Source organism: Alligator sinensis, unplaced genomic scaffold (assembly GCF_000455745.1).
Source record: "Alligator sinensis unplaced genomic scaffold, ASM45574v1 scaffold438_1, whole genome shotgun sequence".
Taxonomy (NCBI): Eukaryota; Metazoa; Chordata; order Crocodylia; family Alligatoridae; genus Alligator; species Alligator sinensis.
The window spans coordinates 321,241-339,622 of NW_005843131.1; the positions used below are offsets into that span (position 1 = coordinate 321,241).

The window sequence follows — 18,382 nt, forward strand, 5'->3', positions numbered from 1 at the left end:
ATCATGAGGGGATCCTGCCTATGGGTGGGTGGGCCCTCGCCGTCTCATCCTGTTTTTCACCGCCGCCCCCTTCCCCCCCTCCCTCTGCCCCACCACCACCACACCAGACAGCAGCTCCCCCTCCAGCAATGGACAAGGCAAAGCTCTTCATTTCCATCTAGGAACCAAGCCCAAGGTGTAAAATTGTTGCACATTTCTTGGGGCTACAATGCCACGAGGTCCATTGCTCCAGAAGTAAGACATACTGAAAAAACATGTCTCTTTCTACAAACACTATGAACTTTCCTCAAGGGGACACCATCCACTTGAAATGTAAGCAGTTAAAAAATAGTTAAAAGCCACATCAGGTGCTATATCTGCATCCCCTAGCAGTGGTTCTACAATCTCTGTAACAGCAGGAGAAACAGTGAAATCTCCACAGCACTGCATGAACACACTGGGAGAGGCAGGGAGCATTTCCTTTTTTCTTTCTCCCAGTTCTTCCGTTTAATTGTGATCATAATATTAGTGGAAGTTACTGCAGCTAAGCTGGTACAGCCAGAAGTGATTTTTTTATGTATATGCAGCCCCATTCAGGCAAATGTCTTGCGTACATTTTCCCTAATACAGATAGAGTGATTTCTGACAGCAAATCACAATTGTATTTAACTGGAAAAAAGCCCAAAGCCTGTAAGCACTTATGCATATTTTTAATGTTAAGCACGTGAATTGTCTTGGTGAAGCCAAACCATGAAATCCTGGCTATACAAAAATCAGTAGTGGATGCTGCCTATGGGTGGGTGGGACCTCGCCGTCTCATCCTGTTTTTCACCGCCGCCCCCTTCCCCCCCTCCCTCTGCCCCACCACCACCACACCAGACAGCAGCTCCCCCTCCAGCAATGGACAAGGCAAAGCTCTTCATTTCCATCTAGGAACCAAGCCCAAGGTGTAAAATTGTTGCACATTTCTTGGGGCTACAATGCCACGAGGTCCATTGCTCCAGAAGTAAGACATACTGAAAAAACATGTCTCTTTCTACAAACACTATGAACTTTCCTCAAGGGGACACCATCCACTTGAAATGTAAGCAGTTAAAAAATAGTTAAAAGCCACATCAGGTGCTATATCTGCATCCCCTAGCAGTGGTTCTACAATCTCTGTAACAGCAGGAGAAACAGTGAAATCTCCACAGCACTGCATGAAAACACTGGGAGAGACAAGGAGCATTTCCTTTTTTCTTTCTCCCAGTTCTTCCATTTAATTGTGATCATAATATTAGTGGAAGTTACTGCAGCTAAGCTGGTACAGCCAGAAGTGATTTTTTTATGTATATGCAGCCCCATTCAGGCAAATGTCTTGCGTACATTTTCCCTAATACAGATAGAGTGATTTCTGACAGCAAATCACAATTGTATTTAACTGGAAAAAAGCCCAAGCCTGTAAACACTCATGCATATTTTTAATATTAAGCATTAAACAGAAAATCTGACTCAGTGTTCAAAATTACCCTGGATATTTTTATTTCTTTTTAGGCTGACAGAGTCCTCTGCCGAATGCATGAATATTGTGAGTAACAGTACCCCCTTTTGTGTATACGAAAATTGGCAACATCGTTCAGTGGTTATGCCCCAAGCCAAAATAGCTGCCCCCGACTGGAATAGCTGGCTGAGCATTTTTGGCTGAGACCTATGGTGAGATTAGAAACATTTTGTTACTGAAATGGCAGGAAGTAAAGCAAGGAATGAAGTCCCACTGTGCTTCGAAAGAGCTGAAGCATTTTGCTAAAGATCAAGTCATATTAAAAGCTCACTAAGCAAATCCTTTCATCTTAAACTAAACAAATGTCTTATTCCTCATTGCATTGAGAGTAATAGTACCCCCTTTTGTGTATATGAATGCTGGCAACATTGTTCAGTGGTTATGCCCCAAGCCAAAATAGCTGCCCCCGACTGGAATAGCTGGTTGAGCATTTTTGGCTGAGACCTATGGTGAGATTAGAAACATTTTGTTACTGAAATGGCAGGAAGTAAAGCAAGGAATGAAGTCCCATTGTGCTTTGAAAGAGCTGAAGCATTTTGCTAAAGATCAAGTCATATTAAAAGCTCACTAAGCAAATCCTTTCATCTTAAACTAAACAAATGTCTTATTCCTCATTGCACAATGGAAGCAGAGCATGTCATGCAAAATTAAAATTTAGGGGAAAAACCCCATATTCATTCTGAAAATAAGCAGGCAGCTGGTCCCTGCTCTGGCACTTGGTTCCATGTGGGTGCAGGGGTCTGCTCATGAAAATCAGGGAGCTTGTTCCAGGACATGAGTTATAAAACACAGTTCCAAGCTCTTCTAAAGTGTCATGGATATTCAGCCGCGGGCTTCCCACAAAGATAAAGCCAGATGTGAACCTTGTTTCTATATCTTTAAGCGATATGCTCCACAGTGCTGGGGATTTTGATCTGAGATGTTGGCTTCAAATCAGTTCTCCTAAAAATAACATTTATAGATGTTTTTAAGATAACTCTAACAAAGCAACTGTATGGCTAGAGATGGCTGGTGATGACATCTACCTTTTAAAACTGTGGTTTGTATCAGTTTTTGTATCAGTTATTTTTGGGCGTGAACAAAGCTCCTGTGAAATAAAGGAAGTTGGAAGTGAATTTTTAATGGAAGTTGGATGACTCCAGAGACTGTTATTGGAATACGGACTGTTTCACCAGCTCAGCTTGGTAACAAACTGAGTCATTGCTCATTGGCAACTTTTACAAAACAAGTCTGTGATGTTAGCCTGGCTCCTGGCTGTTGAAAAATGACCACGAAACACTTAATCCAGATAATTTATGGTTAGAGATGGCTGGTAATGACATCTACCTTTTAAAACTGTGGGTTGTATCAGTTTTTGTATCAGTTATTTTTGGGCGTGAACAAAGCTCCTGTGAAATAAAGGAAGTTGGAAGTGAATTTTTAATGGAAGTTGGATGACTCCAGAGACTGTTATTGGAATACGGACTGTTTCACCAGCTCAGCTTGGTAACAAACTGAGTCATTGCTCATTGGCAACTTTTACAAAACAAGTCTGTGATGTTAGCCTGGCTCCTGGCTGTTGAAAAATGACCACGAAACACTTAATCCAGATAAACAGAGTGGATGGAGAGAGAGTAAACTTCACCCTCTTTACCAGTTAGTTTAAGACCGAGACCCAGTGCTGGTACTTGAATTGTCCAGTGGATGTCCTGTAGCTCAGGGGTTCCCAGATCGTGGTATGTGTACCCCTGGGGGCACGCAAGACATCTCTGTGGTGGGGTACATGGCATTGTGTAATGGCAGATTTAATTTTTATTATAATAATAATAATTGTTATTTAAGGGGTTAAAACATAAACGGCATGCTGGCACTGGTACACAGGAAGCTGATAAATCTGGAAGAGGCTATGTAATAAGAAAAAAATGTGGGAATCTCTGCTGTAGCTAATTCCCTCTAGTTATGATTCTAGACACTTCACTAATATTTCCATTTGTTTAGTGCCAATTTTCTCTGCTCAGAGAAAATTTCCTCAAAGATATGCATGAATAGAGCATGTGTTTCTGGTGTTTAGGGAACTCAGCCACCAAATAGACACTGCATTTGTGCAGAAAAAGAGGAAATGATATGCACACTGATAATATTCAGTTCTATATGATATGTGTTCACTGGCAGATGCAGGATTTTGTAAAGCGGGGCACGGGAGAAGCGGACAGTTTTGCAGGGGTGGCTGCACCCCCCCACTACATAACTCCTCTCCCTACCCCTGTCCCCTGGGATAGGGAGACCGTGTCATGGGAGCAGAAGCTGGAGACTAAGTCCCCGAATCAGGTAAAAATCTGCCCTGCACTTGCTCTGAGCACCCCCTTTCCTCCATGCTCATTGGCACCCTCCTTTTCCTACCACTCACCCCACCTGCCACTGCCACTATCTCCAGTTGTCCCAGTGGTGGTGGGGACAACAGAGCCACTCTTATGCCATTCCAGCTGGCATGCACAGGAAGCCAGGCTCAGCCAGGGAAGCAGCAGTAGTGGGGGCAGTGGCAGATGGGTTCCCATTCCCTGAGCCTGCTCCTTGGGAAAACTGGTGGGGGGACCAGGCAGGGAGGGGGAACCTGCCCACCACTGCTGCTTTCCCGGGCCGAGCCCCGCTCTCTGTGCTGTGTGGCTGGAGCAGGGCAGGAGCAGTGGTGGAGCTTCCCCTGCGCCCAGGAGAGCTGGACACAGCAGGGTCAGTGGCAGCTGTGGATGGGGCAGGGAGGGAATGAGGGAAGGGAATGTGGCACTGAACACAGAAAGTAAGGGAGGGGGGCAAGTCTTAGTTGATTTGCAGACTCAATAGGGAGTCCCTGGCTGTGGCTCCCACAGCGCAGTCTGAAAAGGAGGGGAGATGGTGTTACTGCACCTGCTCTAGATCCACCCCTTTACACACTGCAAGAAGTTAGTACTGCTACAAACAGTCAACAGTTCTGCCCCGTAGTGACCTAACTCAGCACTCCTCTTGTCAGTCATAAATAGGCCTAACTGTTGCCTCCAAGACATCTACCTGCGTGTGGTTCTGAGCTCCCACACCACGGCTTCAGTAGCAGTTTGAGTGTAGAAGACAAGTAGAATTAAGGTACTGAAGGACATAATTAAAGCAGTTATGATGGGCTCCTCATCTTTAAAACAAAATGCAATTTAATTAAAAAAAAACAAAAAAACCCCATACATGTCTAATGTTAGGAACCTACTAGAATCTTATTACATCAACCACGTTCTTTCCCAGAAGATGCATTAACAGACATTAGTAAAATGCGTCCTCCACTCCATCCTAGAAAAAATCTAGCCAATAAGTTTAAGCTAAGTTACCATTAATTCACAACACCAAAGAGCAACCTAGAGAAACTGTGGAATCTCCATCCTTGGAAACTGTCAAGAGCAGGTTAGACAGACACTTGGCTGGGGGGGCTTAGTCAGGGATGATCCTGCCTTGAGCAAGGGGCTGCACTAGATTACCTTGTGAGGTCTCTTCTAGCCCTATGATCCTAAGAGGATAATTGCTTACAGTCTAAGAGCAGTTGCTGACACATCTACACACAGATTTTTTGGTGCTTTTTCCTTTTACAATTTTTGGGTGTTGGTGACTATTTTACATGGTGAAGGGAACATGACTAGTACCTACGTAGTAGGAGAGCTGCTGCTGCACAAGTTTGAAGAGGTCAGAACTACACTCAGGATCCCACTAGGATGATTACAGAAGTGAAAAGGACACAGCAAAGCAATTCCCAGGAGCTTTCAGAGTCCACGTACCCTACAAACCTGGACACGGACTTCATTATGCTGGTGAAGAATGGAAGGATTTCTGGCCAAGTCTGGAGTTTGTTTGAATTTATCAAATGCATTGTGTGACAGATTTAGTCTCTGTAACTTTCCTTTTCCTTTTTTCTTTTGTGTCATTGGGAGGCCTTTGCAAAGCACGACTTGCGGTTAAATATAGTGAAGTGCTAGGAATTTTGCCATTGACTACACTGGGCCAGAGTTTCACCCCACCATCCTCTGAGGCGTTATCTTATTTAAATAAATATTTAAGCACCTATTTTTTTTCCAATGTGAAAAATGCACTTGCCAAATTAGAACAGCTGTAATGTCAGGGCAGTCTATTTGAGTGAATTCTTTTTTGATATTTATTTTACGGATTTGGCTATGTTGACATGTGCAACCCTGCTTCTGCTGTATCAAGCCTCATTATGGATCCTTTTGATGGTTTCATTGCTAGATTCTAAATAAAACCCCGACCTTCAAGGCAGTTCTAAACCCCTCTAAACTTCAGTAAAAGTGACCAAAACAAAAGCCATAAGCAGAGCCCAGCACTGATAAACACAGGAGAGAAACATCCTGAGACAAGCACTGCCCTCATTTACAAGCAAAAAAACCTGAGGATTGCTGCTGTTTATATGGAAAGAATTTTAGCCATCTAAAGTTGATACTTGGCCTTGCACGAATTTCACAAGGAGTTGCAGTCGCTCGTCAACAAACGTTTTGGCTCCTCAGCTGTCAAGTTAGTTAATCATGTGGTATCAGGTAAAGCAGATCAAATAACAGGCTGCATTTCTGAGTTTGTGTGGTTGCTGGACCCCCACCTGGGTTCCTTTCAGTGAGTTCTGGGGTGAGATCCTGTTACCAGTAAAGCTTGCATTGTTTTCAGAAACATTTTTGGCAGAAGATCTCAAGGGAAGCCAGGGTACCTCTCTGTTTTGACTGTACTGGAAGAACCGCCGATTTGTTCAGACAATGCATTTGGAAAGCTCTGGTCAGCCTGACATACGGTCTCCTGCTGCCAGGAAGTTGCAAGCATGCTTTCTCCCTTCTACAAAAGGTGTGAGCCCAAGTCATTACCTTTTCCATCTCTTCATTTGAAAGGAAGCCATCAATAAAAGGACCTGCATGCACATCATGGGGAGATGTTGTTGAATTTAAAGAAACGTAAGTGCTTAGAGGTTCTGCCACACAAGACACCGATTCTAAGGAACTTTGAGGTGGAAGACAAATGTATAAATCCCATTAAATAATGATACTGGAACTCCTCTGAAGGGATGAGACACAATTACATTATCTTGTGTAGTGTTGGCCACTTCTGGCCAGAAGTGCCCTCAGTCCATTTTGGCTCTGCACCTCACTGGATCAGGCCCAGGCCCAGGCCCATTGATTCATTGGGGTCTTTTTTCAGTGACAGTGGAGTTTCCATTCATGGAAAGTGAATCAGCAGAGTTTACTTCCCTCTTTAGGAGCAAATTGTGCAAGCTTTTTTCTGGCTTGAGGATCTAGCTTTTCCACGTAAGCTCAGAAACTAAGAAACATCAGATGACTGGAGTCTGATATTGTCCTCTAGAGCGGGAAATATTGCACATGCAGACTTTTGGGGAACAGAAGGAATGGCGTTTGGGGAAAAAGCGAATCAAGTACAAGATGTGCTCCCTTTTGGGTTCAATTATTGTACACCTCAGTGCACAAGCTAGCAGGCTGTAGGTTTCAGCTACAGCCAAGGCCAAATCCTGGTTTCACTGGAGTCAACAGGAAACCCTCTTGCAGATGTCAATACCAGCAAGATACAAATCACTGATTACATTCAGTGCATTTCAGCGGACATCAGTGGAGGAGGGTGAGAGCGCTCAACACCGACTCTGGTGTTAAGATTTTTGGATAAATGATTAGGAACTGAAAACAGGAATGTTTGTGGGTTTTAAACATTTAGGTTTAACTCCCTTCTGCTCCCTACTGTAGGTGGATGACAGAGCAAAATCCTGGCCCCACTGAAGTCAGTAGGAGCTTTGCTGCCATTTTCCTAAAGGCAATGATTTCACCCTTTCCCCTTCGGGCTGCCAGAGCCAGGCACACTGCACGTCGGTAATGCACTGAATGTTGCATGCATTGTCCCAGGATTTACCATGGAAGCAGGGGGTAAGGAGGAAGCAAGGGGCTGGCTAAAAAATTATGAGGAGGGTGGAAGACTTGGAGAAACATGGAAGGGATGTTTTCCATCGTGGATGTATATTTGCAGCCCTCATATACACTGACTTCATAAATTACTGACATTTCTTGCATAAAAGAGCTGTCAAGTGCAGTTAATAACTGAAAATAAAAACATACCCAAATATTGTACACGCCACCCTGGCAAGGAGCCATGACCCTTTCCAATGGCAAGCGATTGTGTTCTGGAACCGTGCTCAGGCTGCTGCCCATGGAGAAAGGCAGCGGAGCTGAAATGTTTATCGATGGCATCCTGGTCCAAACAAAGGATGTTGTCAGCTGGCTGTGGCTGGCAGCCAGGCCTGAACAGCGATTGCTCTCTTTGATAGTGCAGTGAAGCTGTCTAAATCAAAGACCAGTTTCAGACTAAATGATTTGTTTCATTGCACCCTTTTTCCCTGTCATTTACTGAGGCCTGTTATTTCACAGTGACAGACCCAAGCTGCAGAGTTGGGTCAGGAGCCAGATTTCCCCCAAGGGCAGGGGAGAGGAGACAAAGTGGCAGCCAAAGGTTTTCTTTAAAGAGTTCCTTCTTCTCTCCCTGGATTGTAATAGCCTCAAACAACAAACCTTTTTCCTTTGCAATCTTTTCGGACGTTGTGCAGCTGAGCTCTACAGAGCTGGTTCTTCCCTCACTTACACACCTGACAGGACTAAGATAACCTTGAACATAGAGGACAGCTCAATATATGCATATTGGTTTTCTCTTCTTTGGGTGCGTAACAGCTCATGCTTGTAATTCCACCCTTAACGGAAACCTGATTTGTGCCTGTATTCTGATGTTGGCCTGGTGTTGGGAGGTGGGGCTGAGGGGGGTGGCAGGGGCTTGGCACAGCGTGGCAGGAAGGTCCGGAGGTTGAGCAGTAGGCAGGGCTGCCTGCACAGAAACCCCAGCCCCAGGGTGCTGCCCACACTCTCAGCAATAGTGGGAGTGGCTGGGGACGGGCTGCAGCTCAGTCTGCAGTCCCAGCAGGTCAGTGATGGCAAAGCCCTTGGTGCACAAGCCAGGGCTGCCCAGCCACGCCTCCTTCTCACTGGGCACCATCCCCTTGGCTTCGGCACAGCCCTCGATGCTCTCTGATCCATCATGCTGCCTGGCGGTGCCCATCATTGCTGCCGCTGCCCAGGGGCCTTTTTATCCCACTGCCCCGGCTGGCTGACTGCAATCAGCTCTTCATGGGTGGGGGTGGTGGGCCCTACTGCCCAGATCCCAGGATTAGTTGCCACTCAAATCCCTTGATGGCTCCTGCCCAGCACAAAGCACAGGGCAGGGCACGTGTGTGCATGCATGTCACCCACACTGCCCACCCCAAAGGCCAGCTTTACCTAAACTGAAGATGTTCATTCAAAATCATGATATCACGGTGTAGTTGCTGCTTTAGGAAACTAAAGACATAATGATAAATGCCATTGTGACAAGGAGTAGGATTTGGGAAGTTTAAGTTCAACATCATTCTTCTGTTGGATCAATAAACTTGTAAATGCCAGATCTGAACCTAGCTCACTCCTGTTGCTGTGCCTTGGGAAAGAGGTAGGTCGGGTCCTAGGCTCCAGTCATTTTCTGGACCGCCAGTGGAGAACCAGATAGTCCGGGTAAGATGAGAAGGCTGGCTGCTCTTCTGGAGCACCTGGGAAGCAGCTCTCCCACTCCCAGGTTTCTGTTGGCTGGCTGCTTTTCCACATGGCCATACCAACTCTCAAATGGGTTGTATGCTGAGACTCCTTTCTTTCATTGCAAGGTTCAGCTGTTTTCACTGAGAGAAGAGGGACAAATGAATCCCTGCTATGACTGTTGACATTAAGAAGGAGTTTGGCTCAGTGTTTGTAAAGCTAGCCACAGACTTAATGAAGATACAAATCCATTGAATGCATACTGTATACTCCAGGAAAATCAGGTGTTCCTGTACCTGGGTTCAAATTGCAGTTTTTCAGGAACAGATCACAGAAGTTACCTATTACCAGGGTGAAAGTTCAGAAAACGGATAGAGCTTGTTGAAAATATGTTGCAAGACACAAAATATACTGAATATCTGATAAACAGTATTGCACAAAAATAGCAACGACTCTGGAGTGTTTTACACCAGCTTCCAAAACAAAACAGATAAAACCAAGTGCCAGTGGCAGGCATTTAGTTCACAAACTTATAGCAGATATTGCATCAAAAGTCAAATAAGGGCCTATCTCAAAAGTATTTCTGAGATAACAAAAGCTAGACTTTGAGACCACAGAGTGCTCTGAAATCAAGTTGAGAGAGCGAGAGAAGCAACACCAGCTTCTTCAAACACAACTGTAGATTAGGTGTACTGTGTGGACTGACAGAAATGCAATGCTGCCAAATGTATGACACTACCAAACCTAATTTGCTTTATGAATAATAAAAGCATTAACCACTAAAAGATTTAGCTTTCATTGATTGAGGCTCAATACATTTACCATGGGAAAACATTTCAGAGCACAGCTAATACTACAGCTTAGCCATTATCCTTGAATGGCTTTGTAAGTCAAGCTCAAGTCTCATTTAGTCTGCTCTACAAACTCATGCCTTGCAGCCTCCTATTTCATTTTGAAAATGAAAAGATGTGCAAAAATAATGAAAAGAGAATTATCATGAGAGCTCAGCCCCCTCTGCTGGCCTATGATCATAATACAGGAACACTGTTGTCCAAGAAGAGCTGTTTACGTAGGCTACATCTCATGGAGCTGTTTTGCAGCAGTGCTAAGAGTTTGCAAACGCATTTTCCTCTGAATTACAATTACATGCTCTCCTACAGCAAGCTATTTAAATCCTGCTAGGCTCCCAGTCATATTGTTTAAAAATCCCTGTAGCATACCTAAGCAATGGCCAAGCCTTTCCTCTTTTGCCTGTAAGGCCAGTCTTTTGCATCAACCACCTTTAGGCAAATTCAGTATGTGCTTACATTCCCTTTAGCCACCCACCACACTGGGATTTTTGAAGAGCCTGAAGCAGTCAGATTGTCCAAGGTTCAAACATGCATTTACAGACCCCCTAGCTCTCAAAATCTCAACTATGCCAACCTCAATGTGTGCAGATCTAGGAGAAAAAAAGAACATTTGCACTCCTAAAAACAAATACCTTCCCCTGTGGGTAAATATTATAGAAAACCTACACAAAGCTTCAGCGTGAAGTGCACATATTACCACTCATTCACAGGCAAACATTTTCAAACCTAAGTTCCTAAATCCATACTAAGGCACCCATAAAAAAATGAAAGACACTGGTTTTTCAAATGGTGACAAGCACCAACAGCTACAGTCAATGTTAATATTATAGCTGCACCAGCGATTCTCAAACAGGGTGCCTCAAGATCCTTTGAAGAGTGATGCAAGGTGTGAAGATAAGTGAAGTTTGAGGATATAAGATGATAAATGCAGACCCAGGCCTTTCTCTGCCTGGCCAAGCCCCTTCTTCCGCTGCCCAGCCTCTCTGTAAGGAGGTAAGCACTGCAATATATGTTAGCTTTGGAAATTGAGTGCCACTCAGTTCACAAAAGTTATGAAGGGGTCAAGTCCAATGGGGGTTGCCGTGAGTCCAAACACGGTGAGAACCACTGGTTTAGACAAATTCCAGCACTGAGGAAAAAGAGCACATTATAACATACCCAGAAGGAAAAGTCTCTCGGACATTCAGATGATATTAGGAGCTCATCTTCTCCTAGAACTTAACTTTTACTGTGACCACATTAGAAAATAACATTGATTTTGTTATCTTCTAGCACTACCATTAAATATATCTGGTTTTAAGATACCATTTGAAGGGAATGGCTTAAAAAAAATCCTTAGGAAAAGTCACTCCAATAGACCTTAAAGTGGGCTTGCATGTGTGGCGGCGGGGAAGAGAAATCTCTTATGGAATCTGTTATTCACATAGAAGTTGGCTATTTCCTGACACCTCCAAAACATCCCTCTCTTGTTTTAGTGCCAGAAATATGTTAGTGAAACTAGGACCTGCTTCAAACCTCATCCTACACTAGCTCCTTTCTTGCTCAAATTTCGAACACTTGTGTTTTGACATCCCTGTAAGTTACTGTATCTAAAATTAGAACCTCATCTTAGAAATGGTTCACATGACCCCCCCGTTGACCCAGATTGGAATTTCACTCAAAAAGTGTGCTTTTAAGTAAAGTGGGTAAATCTAGTTCCGAGTCTTATGTTAGATGAATTAACCCCATTAGCCACTTGGTGTCTCACTTGTTCCATGAGAAATTCAGCTAAAACCCTCATCCAGTATATTTATTTTTTCCTCATATGTACATGAGCCAACACTCTCCTACGCACAAAAAAACAAAGTCACATTAGGACCTTCGTATTAACGCCAACTGGTTATTCCAAATTGTTTAGACAAATTGCTTTCCGTCCATATGTAAAGTAAAATCTTACCCAAAGAACCTTGTCTGCCTAGTTAACTGACCCTACTTTCACATATTTTGTGTGACGCATTTGAAACTTCATTAGTAAACACTGCCGACCAGAATATGAGAAGACTCAGAGAAAGGTGTAGATATGATAAACATCAGGCCAAGGGTTCTCCATGTAATTTACTTCCAGTAACATACACGATTCATCCCCTTCAGTATTACACAATCCATGTTTAGAATGGAAGTTCCTCCGAGCTGTTTCCATGTAGCACGACATATGTGAAGCACCCAGCGCAATATTGATAAATGTATTTACATTGAATCAAACCACATATTTGGAGGCTTCTCTTCAAGGATCATAGAAAATTAGGGTTGGAAGGGATTGCAGGAGGTCATCTAGTCAACCCACTGCTCAAAGCAGGACCATCCCGAACTAGATCATCCCAGCCAAAGCTTTGTCAAGCTGGGTCTTAAAAACTTCTGAGGCTGGAGATACCACCACCTCTCTGGGTAACCTGTTGCAGTGCTTTTCTACCCTCCTAGTGAGAAAGTTTTTCCTAAGATCGAACTTGGGCTTCCCTTGCTGCAACTTGAGCCCATTGCTCCTTGTTCTGTTAGCTGCCACCAGAGAGAACAGTCCAGCTCCATTGTCTTTGTAAACACCCTTCAGGTATTTGAAGGCTGCTATTAAATCCCCCTGTCTTTTCCACACTAAATAAGCCCAGTTTCCCCAGCCTCTCCTCTGACAGGTTGTTCACTGACGGGTCAGATGCAAACTCTGAAGGTGGATTCTCTCCCTACAGTGGTTGTAATCAATACTGAGAATGAAACCACCAGACTTCAGGGATGCATTCTTGGAGGCTGTGGACCATCTCTTTATAAAATATTTTATAATTTGTGTATATTAATAAAAGCAAATGGTACAACCTGAACTGAAAAATTTCCAGCATAGTGCAAACAAAGTGAATGTAGTTTAAAAACAGGTTGCTTTTCACAGGGGCATCTTAACTATACTTTACTGATGAACATCTGTGCTAACATGTATATTTTAGGCAGTGGGGCTTAGAGGAACAAGTGCATGGATAAAGGCCAAGCAATATGGTATCTTCACAGTTCTTCACTAAAAATAGATTCATGCATAGATTGAGGCTAAAAGGGATCAATATGATCATCTGTTTTCACCTCCTACATAACATGGACCAAAGAACCTCAGAGAAGCTGAACATCAGCCATAGCTCACAAAGGCAGCTATTAAAAAAAAGAATCCTATCCTAATGGCACATAACATAACTAAGTTGAAAAAAACTCATGGGATCATTTCTCTCCTTCCATTCATCATAACTAACTACAAAGCATGTTAAGACATCCAAAGCAGAACCACACTTTTCTCTCAGTACACTTTCCTTATGATTAATCAGACATTTATAGATGCACCTAATGGTTGTTACAATTATCTAATGATAATTATGTAAATCTGTAATTGACTGAATAACCATGAGCAAAGAGTATCTATTAATGGGTCAATGTCATTCTGTCAGGAAGTCTCAAGTCAGTTTCTAGCAAGTCCAGGGTTGCTTAAACATTTTTATTAAACATTTTTAAATGACTCAAATCAAATTTGCAAGATGGCAGGGTATACAACTGTTGTGGAGGATAGAATTAAAATTCTAAAGGATCTTGATAATTTTGAGAACTGGGCTATGGACAACAAAAATGAAAAAGTCAACAAAGACAAATGTAAGGTGCTACAGCTAGGGAAGTAAAAACCAAAGCTAAATTACAGAATGGGGGGTAACTGTCTTTGCAACAGCACTGCTGAAAAGGATTTGGGGGGCAGGGGTGACTGTAGGCCACATACTTGCCAAGAGCCAGCCATATGATGCTGTTGAAAGAAAAGCAAATGCAATTTTGGGTTTTGTTAAGAGAAGCACTGTACTCAAGATAATGGAGATAACGTACCACTTCATTCGGCCCTCATCAGGGCTCAGCTGCAGTATGGTGTTCAGTTTTAGACACCATATTTTAAGATGGATGTAGGGAACCGAGTGGATCCAGGGCAATGAAGGAGGAGATGGAGTTGGAATGCAAGCCATATTGGTTGAAGGCAGTAGTTGTTCAGATATTATGGAGGAAGTGGGGCATGACAGTGGCTTTCAAGTCTCTGAAAGGCTGCTATAAAGAAGATGGAGATAAATTGTTCTCCCCTGCCACAGAGTGTAGGACGACAGACATTAAACTTAAACTACAACAAAGCAGATTTAAATTAAATCTTAAGAAAAAAAATCCTAACTGTACAAACATAGGACATGGAAATGGACTGTTCAGGGAAGTTGTGGACTCTCCATCACTGGAGGTTTTCAAGAAAAGGCTGGAAGGACATCTGTATGGAACAGGTTAGTGAACCCTGTATCTGTGCAAGGGATTGGTCTAGTTGAACCCTGAGGTCCCTCTTAATGCTATGAGTCTATACTGTCTGTACTAAACACACTAGTAAAGACAAGTACTAAGAAAAAAAAAAGATGCTCTGGTTTGGCCAGAAGTAGGCCAATATTAAGGCTAATATTAAGAAATTAGGAAGTGAATATGCAATGCATGCAATAGTTTTCTTATGTCTAGTATTTTTTTTTTTTTTGTACTAGAAGTAACAACTAAGTAACACAAGAACAGCAGATTAACACATCAGTAACTTCAGTATTATCATCTCTGGCTGTCTACAATGGCATCTTAACATAGATAGAAGTTAACCAGGCTCCCCAAGTTGATTGCTGGAGTACTCACCAACATGCGACATGGGGATGGTGTAACTGCCACGGTTTGGGGCATTGTAGATCACAACAGCTTCAGCACCCCTTCTGGTTGCCAATTTGATCTTTTCTGCAAAAGTGCAATTGCCTCTTTCGATCAGTGCTATCCAGGGTGTTTCTGTGACGGTGAACTCTGTGTTGTAATCACAGGCTAGAAGATTAGCAGATTTAGGAATGCCCACTAGTCCCTGAGCACTAGTCAGAGGGGAGTTTAATCCATACAGGCCACATTCACATTCGTCAGTCACAGTGCTGTTGTTCATAGGGTTGAAGTAGAACAGATTCACATAGGCATTCGCTGGAACAGTCTCTACAACTTTAAATAAAATAGTAATAAAAATCAGGAAACGGGAAGGGCTGCACTTCTTCTGCTTCATTGCTTATTCATTTAAGCATAAAATCTAAGATTGTTTGTAGATATTTTCAAATACCGATGGCCATTATGAGTCCTCTGGCTCCCTCGGTCGTTTGAAATTTCAGTCCCAGGTCGGTAACTGACACCACCCACGGCTATGTAGTCCTCAGTGCATCAGCTCTATTACACCTGGCTCATAAGGGGAAGGGGGAGATAACACACCTGCTTTTAGTTGCATAACCCACAGACTCCCGAGCACTTGGAAGACTGTATGTAACCTTTGGTCCTGTGCTTCTGCCGCTCCTTAAGGTCCACCCTCTCTTGTCATTTCCATGCAGATTCTAGCTGCGACTGCAGTCCAACAGTGACCCAGTAGGCTCCTATTTCATCTCAAATATCTTTTACAAAAGGTCAGAAGATTTTCTTTCCTTCAAGTATCTCTCACAGGTATCTCACATCAAAATAAGCAAGCTTGTTAAAAAGAGATATAGAAAATAGAGCAAGAGAAAATTCAGTTTAAAAAGACATATCCTGCTTAATTCTTCCAGGGCACACGGCTAGAAAAACTAAGCAAAGTATATGCTCTTCTTAGGAGTCCTTCCTCCTCTTGAGTCATTCTGTTTGAGAACCAGGGTGTGTCTATATTGAACTTGCACAGGTATAACTACGTAGATCTGGTTGCACAAAACGGGGCACGCCTCTGATGTAGGAGGCTGAAGTTTTTAAAAACAACCCGCACAATTAGACTTTGCTTGCATCACATGTTCCCACCTCCCCTTTCAAACGTATTTGAAGTGTCTGGTTTATCAGCATACCAGACTCTCTACTAACCTATGGAGTGTATACGATTAGTCCTTCAATTCATTCGGGCTTGTCTTAGCTCCTGTTTTCTACTTCCCAACACAGGAGGATTCTCACCAATTCTGCTTTCCAAAAAAATCCTTGCAACTCCTTTTGAAGCCAATATGGGATGGTGGAATGTTGTCTGTGTAGAGGAGGATACAGGTAGCCACCCGCTCCCCTCGAAGCTCACACATAAAATATCGATTGTAACTGCATTGATACATACACTGGAAAGCATGTTGAGGTGTATATATTTTTCCACAAAGGGACTGCCTCAATAGGACTCAACTGTATGTAGAAACAGGTTAACAATGATTTTTTAAGAGTGGTCAAAGTTAGAAAAAGGAGGTGATGAAAATACAGAGAAACTGAACTTGTTGCAAATAAAGAAAAAAGAAACAAAACAAGAATTTGACTTCTCAGTTTATTCTGGAAAAAAAAACAACCTGGTGTGTATGCTTGGGACAGCTGCAATACTAGAGGTTTTATATCATTGGAGACAAGCTGGACCTAAATTCTCTGGTAAAGTGAATTGCTGTGGTGGAAATTTTTGGAACATTGCAGTAATTTCAGTAGTTTAAATGCAGTAGCTGCATTTAAAAAAACAGATTGCCTCATTCAATTATCTACAAAAATTAATAATAATAATACAGGTGGTGGTTTATTTGATAATTAATTCATTTTATTTTGGCTGTCCTCATCTGTAAGTTCTAATATGCCAGACATATTTTAATCTTTAGGTCTGAGAATTAACAGTCCATATTAAGATGAAATTGGGCACTCTGCACAGAGGTTTCTCAGCACCCGTCTGTATTCAGTTCACATTTCCTTGGTTTTCTCTGCAACTATGAAAATTAGAAACATTTATAAAAGTAAAATAAAAGTTAGAGTTAGGAACACAGGCAGGGAATACACAAGGCTCCAGTGACATTTAAACTCAGCAGTAGCTTTATTTCAGCAGTGAAAAAATGATTCCTTCAATATGCATAGGTTCTACAAAGCCCTGTGTGATCCTGGGGTATGAGAAATATGACAAAGCATTATGATTTTAAACGAGTTTCATGATGGATATGACTTTAGTTTCTTAACATTAGCAACACTGAATGAAAAGAATAGCGAAACAAAAAGGACCCTTTACAAAATAGTTTTTTGCTAACCTATAGTACACTGTCTTTTGATTTTGTCCTGAGACTTTTTGAATAGCACAATACTTTAAGAACCATGCAGCACTTTCTGGGTTATACTGCATCAAAAGGGAGTTATGAGAACTACTCAAAATATGGCAACTCTGTACAAAGGTCTGCTGTATCATTTCATGATTACCTTACAAACTGGATTTAGAAGTTCCTTAAAAATAGACTTCTATCTGAATAGCAGCTAGTTAAAACAATCTGTTGGCATAGTCGGCATGGCTCAGTTTGGAGGCTAGTCTCTTTCTTAACCCTACAGCCTACATCATATCTTGTACTTAAAATATAAAATGCAAAACAGAAAGAAAAAAGATACGTGGTCTACCTAAATAACAACTTTTACCCACAAACAACACTGTTAGCAGATTTTTTTTCAGTAGTTTAAATGCAGCTACTGCATTTAAACTACTGAAATTACTCTAAATACACTGACAACATTTTCAAACTTAGACCTGGTGCCCCAGGTATGTAGATATCCATCACAATATATTAAGTGCACATCTAGTTACCATATTATTTTATACTAAATACAGAGAAGTCACTCCTTGTTTATTTAAAGTAATTTATATTAGACAGCAGAACTAAAACCACTGAAGATCGAAGTTTATATCTGACAGCAGAACTGAAACCACTGAAGATCGAAGTTGTCTATCCACAGAAAAGTTGTTGGCAGCAGGGAAAGTTTCTCTCTACCAGCTAGCCAACCTCTCTCTAAAATCTGTTTTCCACGGAATAAAGCATAATTCTGTTTCACACCAAAATTAGCTTCTTGGGCTCTACCAAACCAAAACAACAAGCAATGGGGCAATTCACATGGTCAGTTTGTGTGACAGCAACTTCTCCTGGAGTTAAACTGAGAACATTTCACACGAGCAAGCCCACAAGCTGCCACACGGCAACGATGGTAGGGTCCGATGAGCTCTGGACAATCACTTGGGTGCTTTAAAACCAAATTCTTCTGCTGCATATGTGCAAACCAGTCCCATTGAAAGCAGACAGAATGTGTTTCAATATTCCATTACTCAGCCAGTCTTTGCTTAATTATCGAATGTATATATATAAAAAAATAAAGCTGTCAGTTGGGTGCTGACAGATGTTGATTCATCCAATGCAGTATATACAAAAGCAACAGCAACCAACCATGTTTGTAACACTTTCTAATGCTTTCAGACACAAAGGACCAAGCTTTCCTTTGTAATAGTTTGACTATCATTACAAATGTTCTGTCATAAGACATCATAATACTTTAAATGCTTAACTCTGACAAATATCAAAATAATTTATTTTTTAAATTACACAGGGGTCACCACA

The 18,382-nt window shown here is 42.3% G+C and overlaps 1 protein-coding gene across 2 annotated transcripts in view; it reads right to left on the reverse strand.

The window, feature by feature from the left end:
* RNF128 (ring finger protein 128, E3 ubiquitin protein ligase) overlaps nt 1-15,301 on the reverse strand; it is a 61,362-nt gene extending 46,061 nt beyond the window's left edge. The window contains exon 1 of one of the 2 annotated variants that reach the window (XM_025193911.1): nt 14,658-15,301. In XM_025193911.1, the coding sequence (XP_025049696.1) occupies nt 14,658-15,060 (403 nt within the window). In that variant the 5' untranslated portion in view covers nt 15,061-15,301. The remainder of the gene's footprint in view (nt 1-14,657) is intronic. The other variant, XM_006037518.3, reaches the window with a different exon arrangement.
* Nucleotides 15,302-18,382: the final 3,081 nt, after the last annotated feature.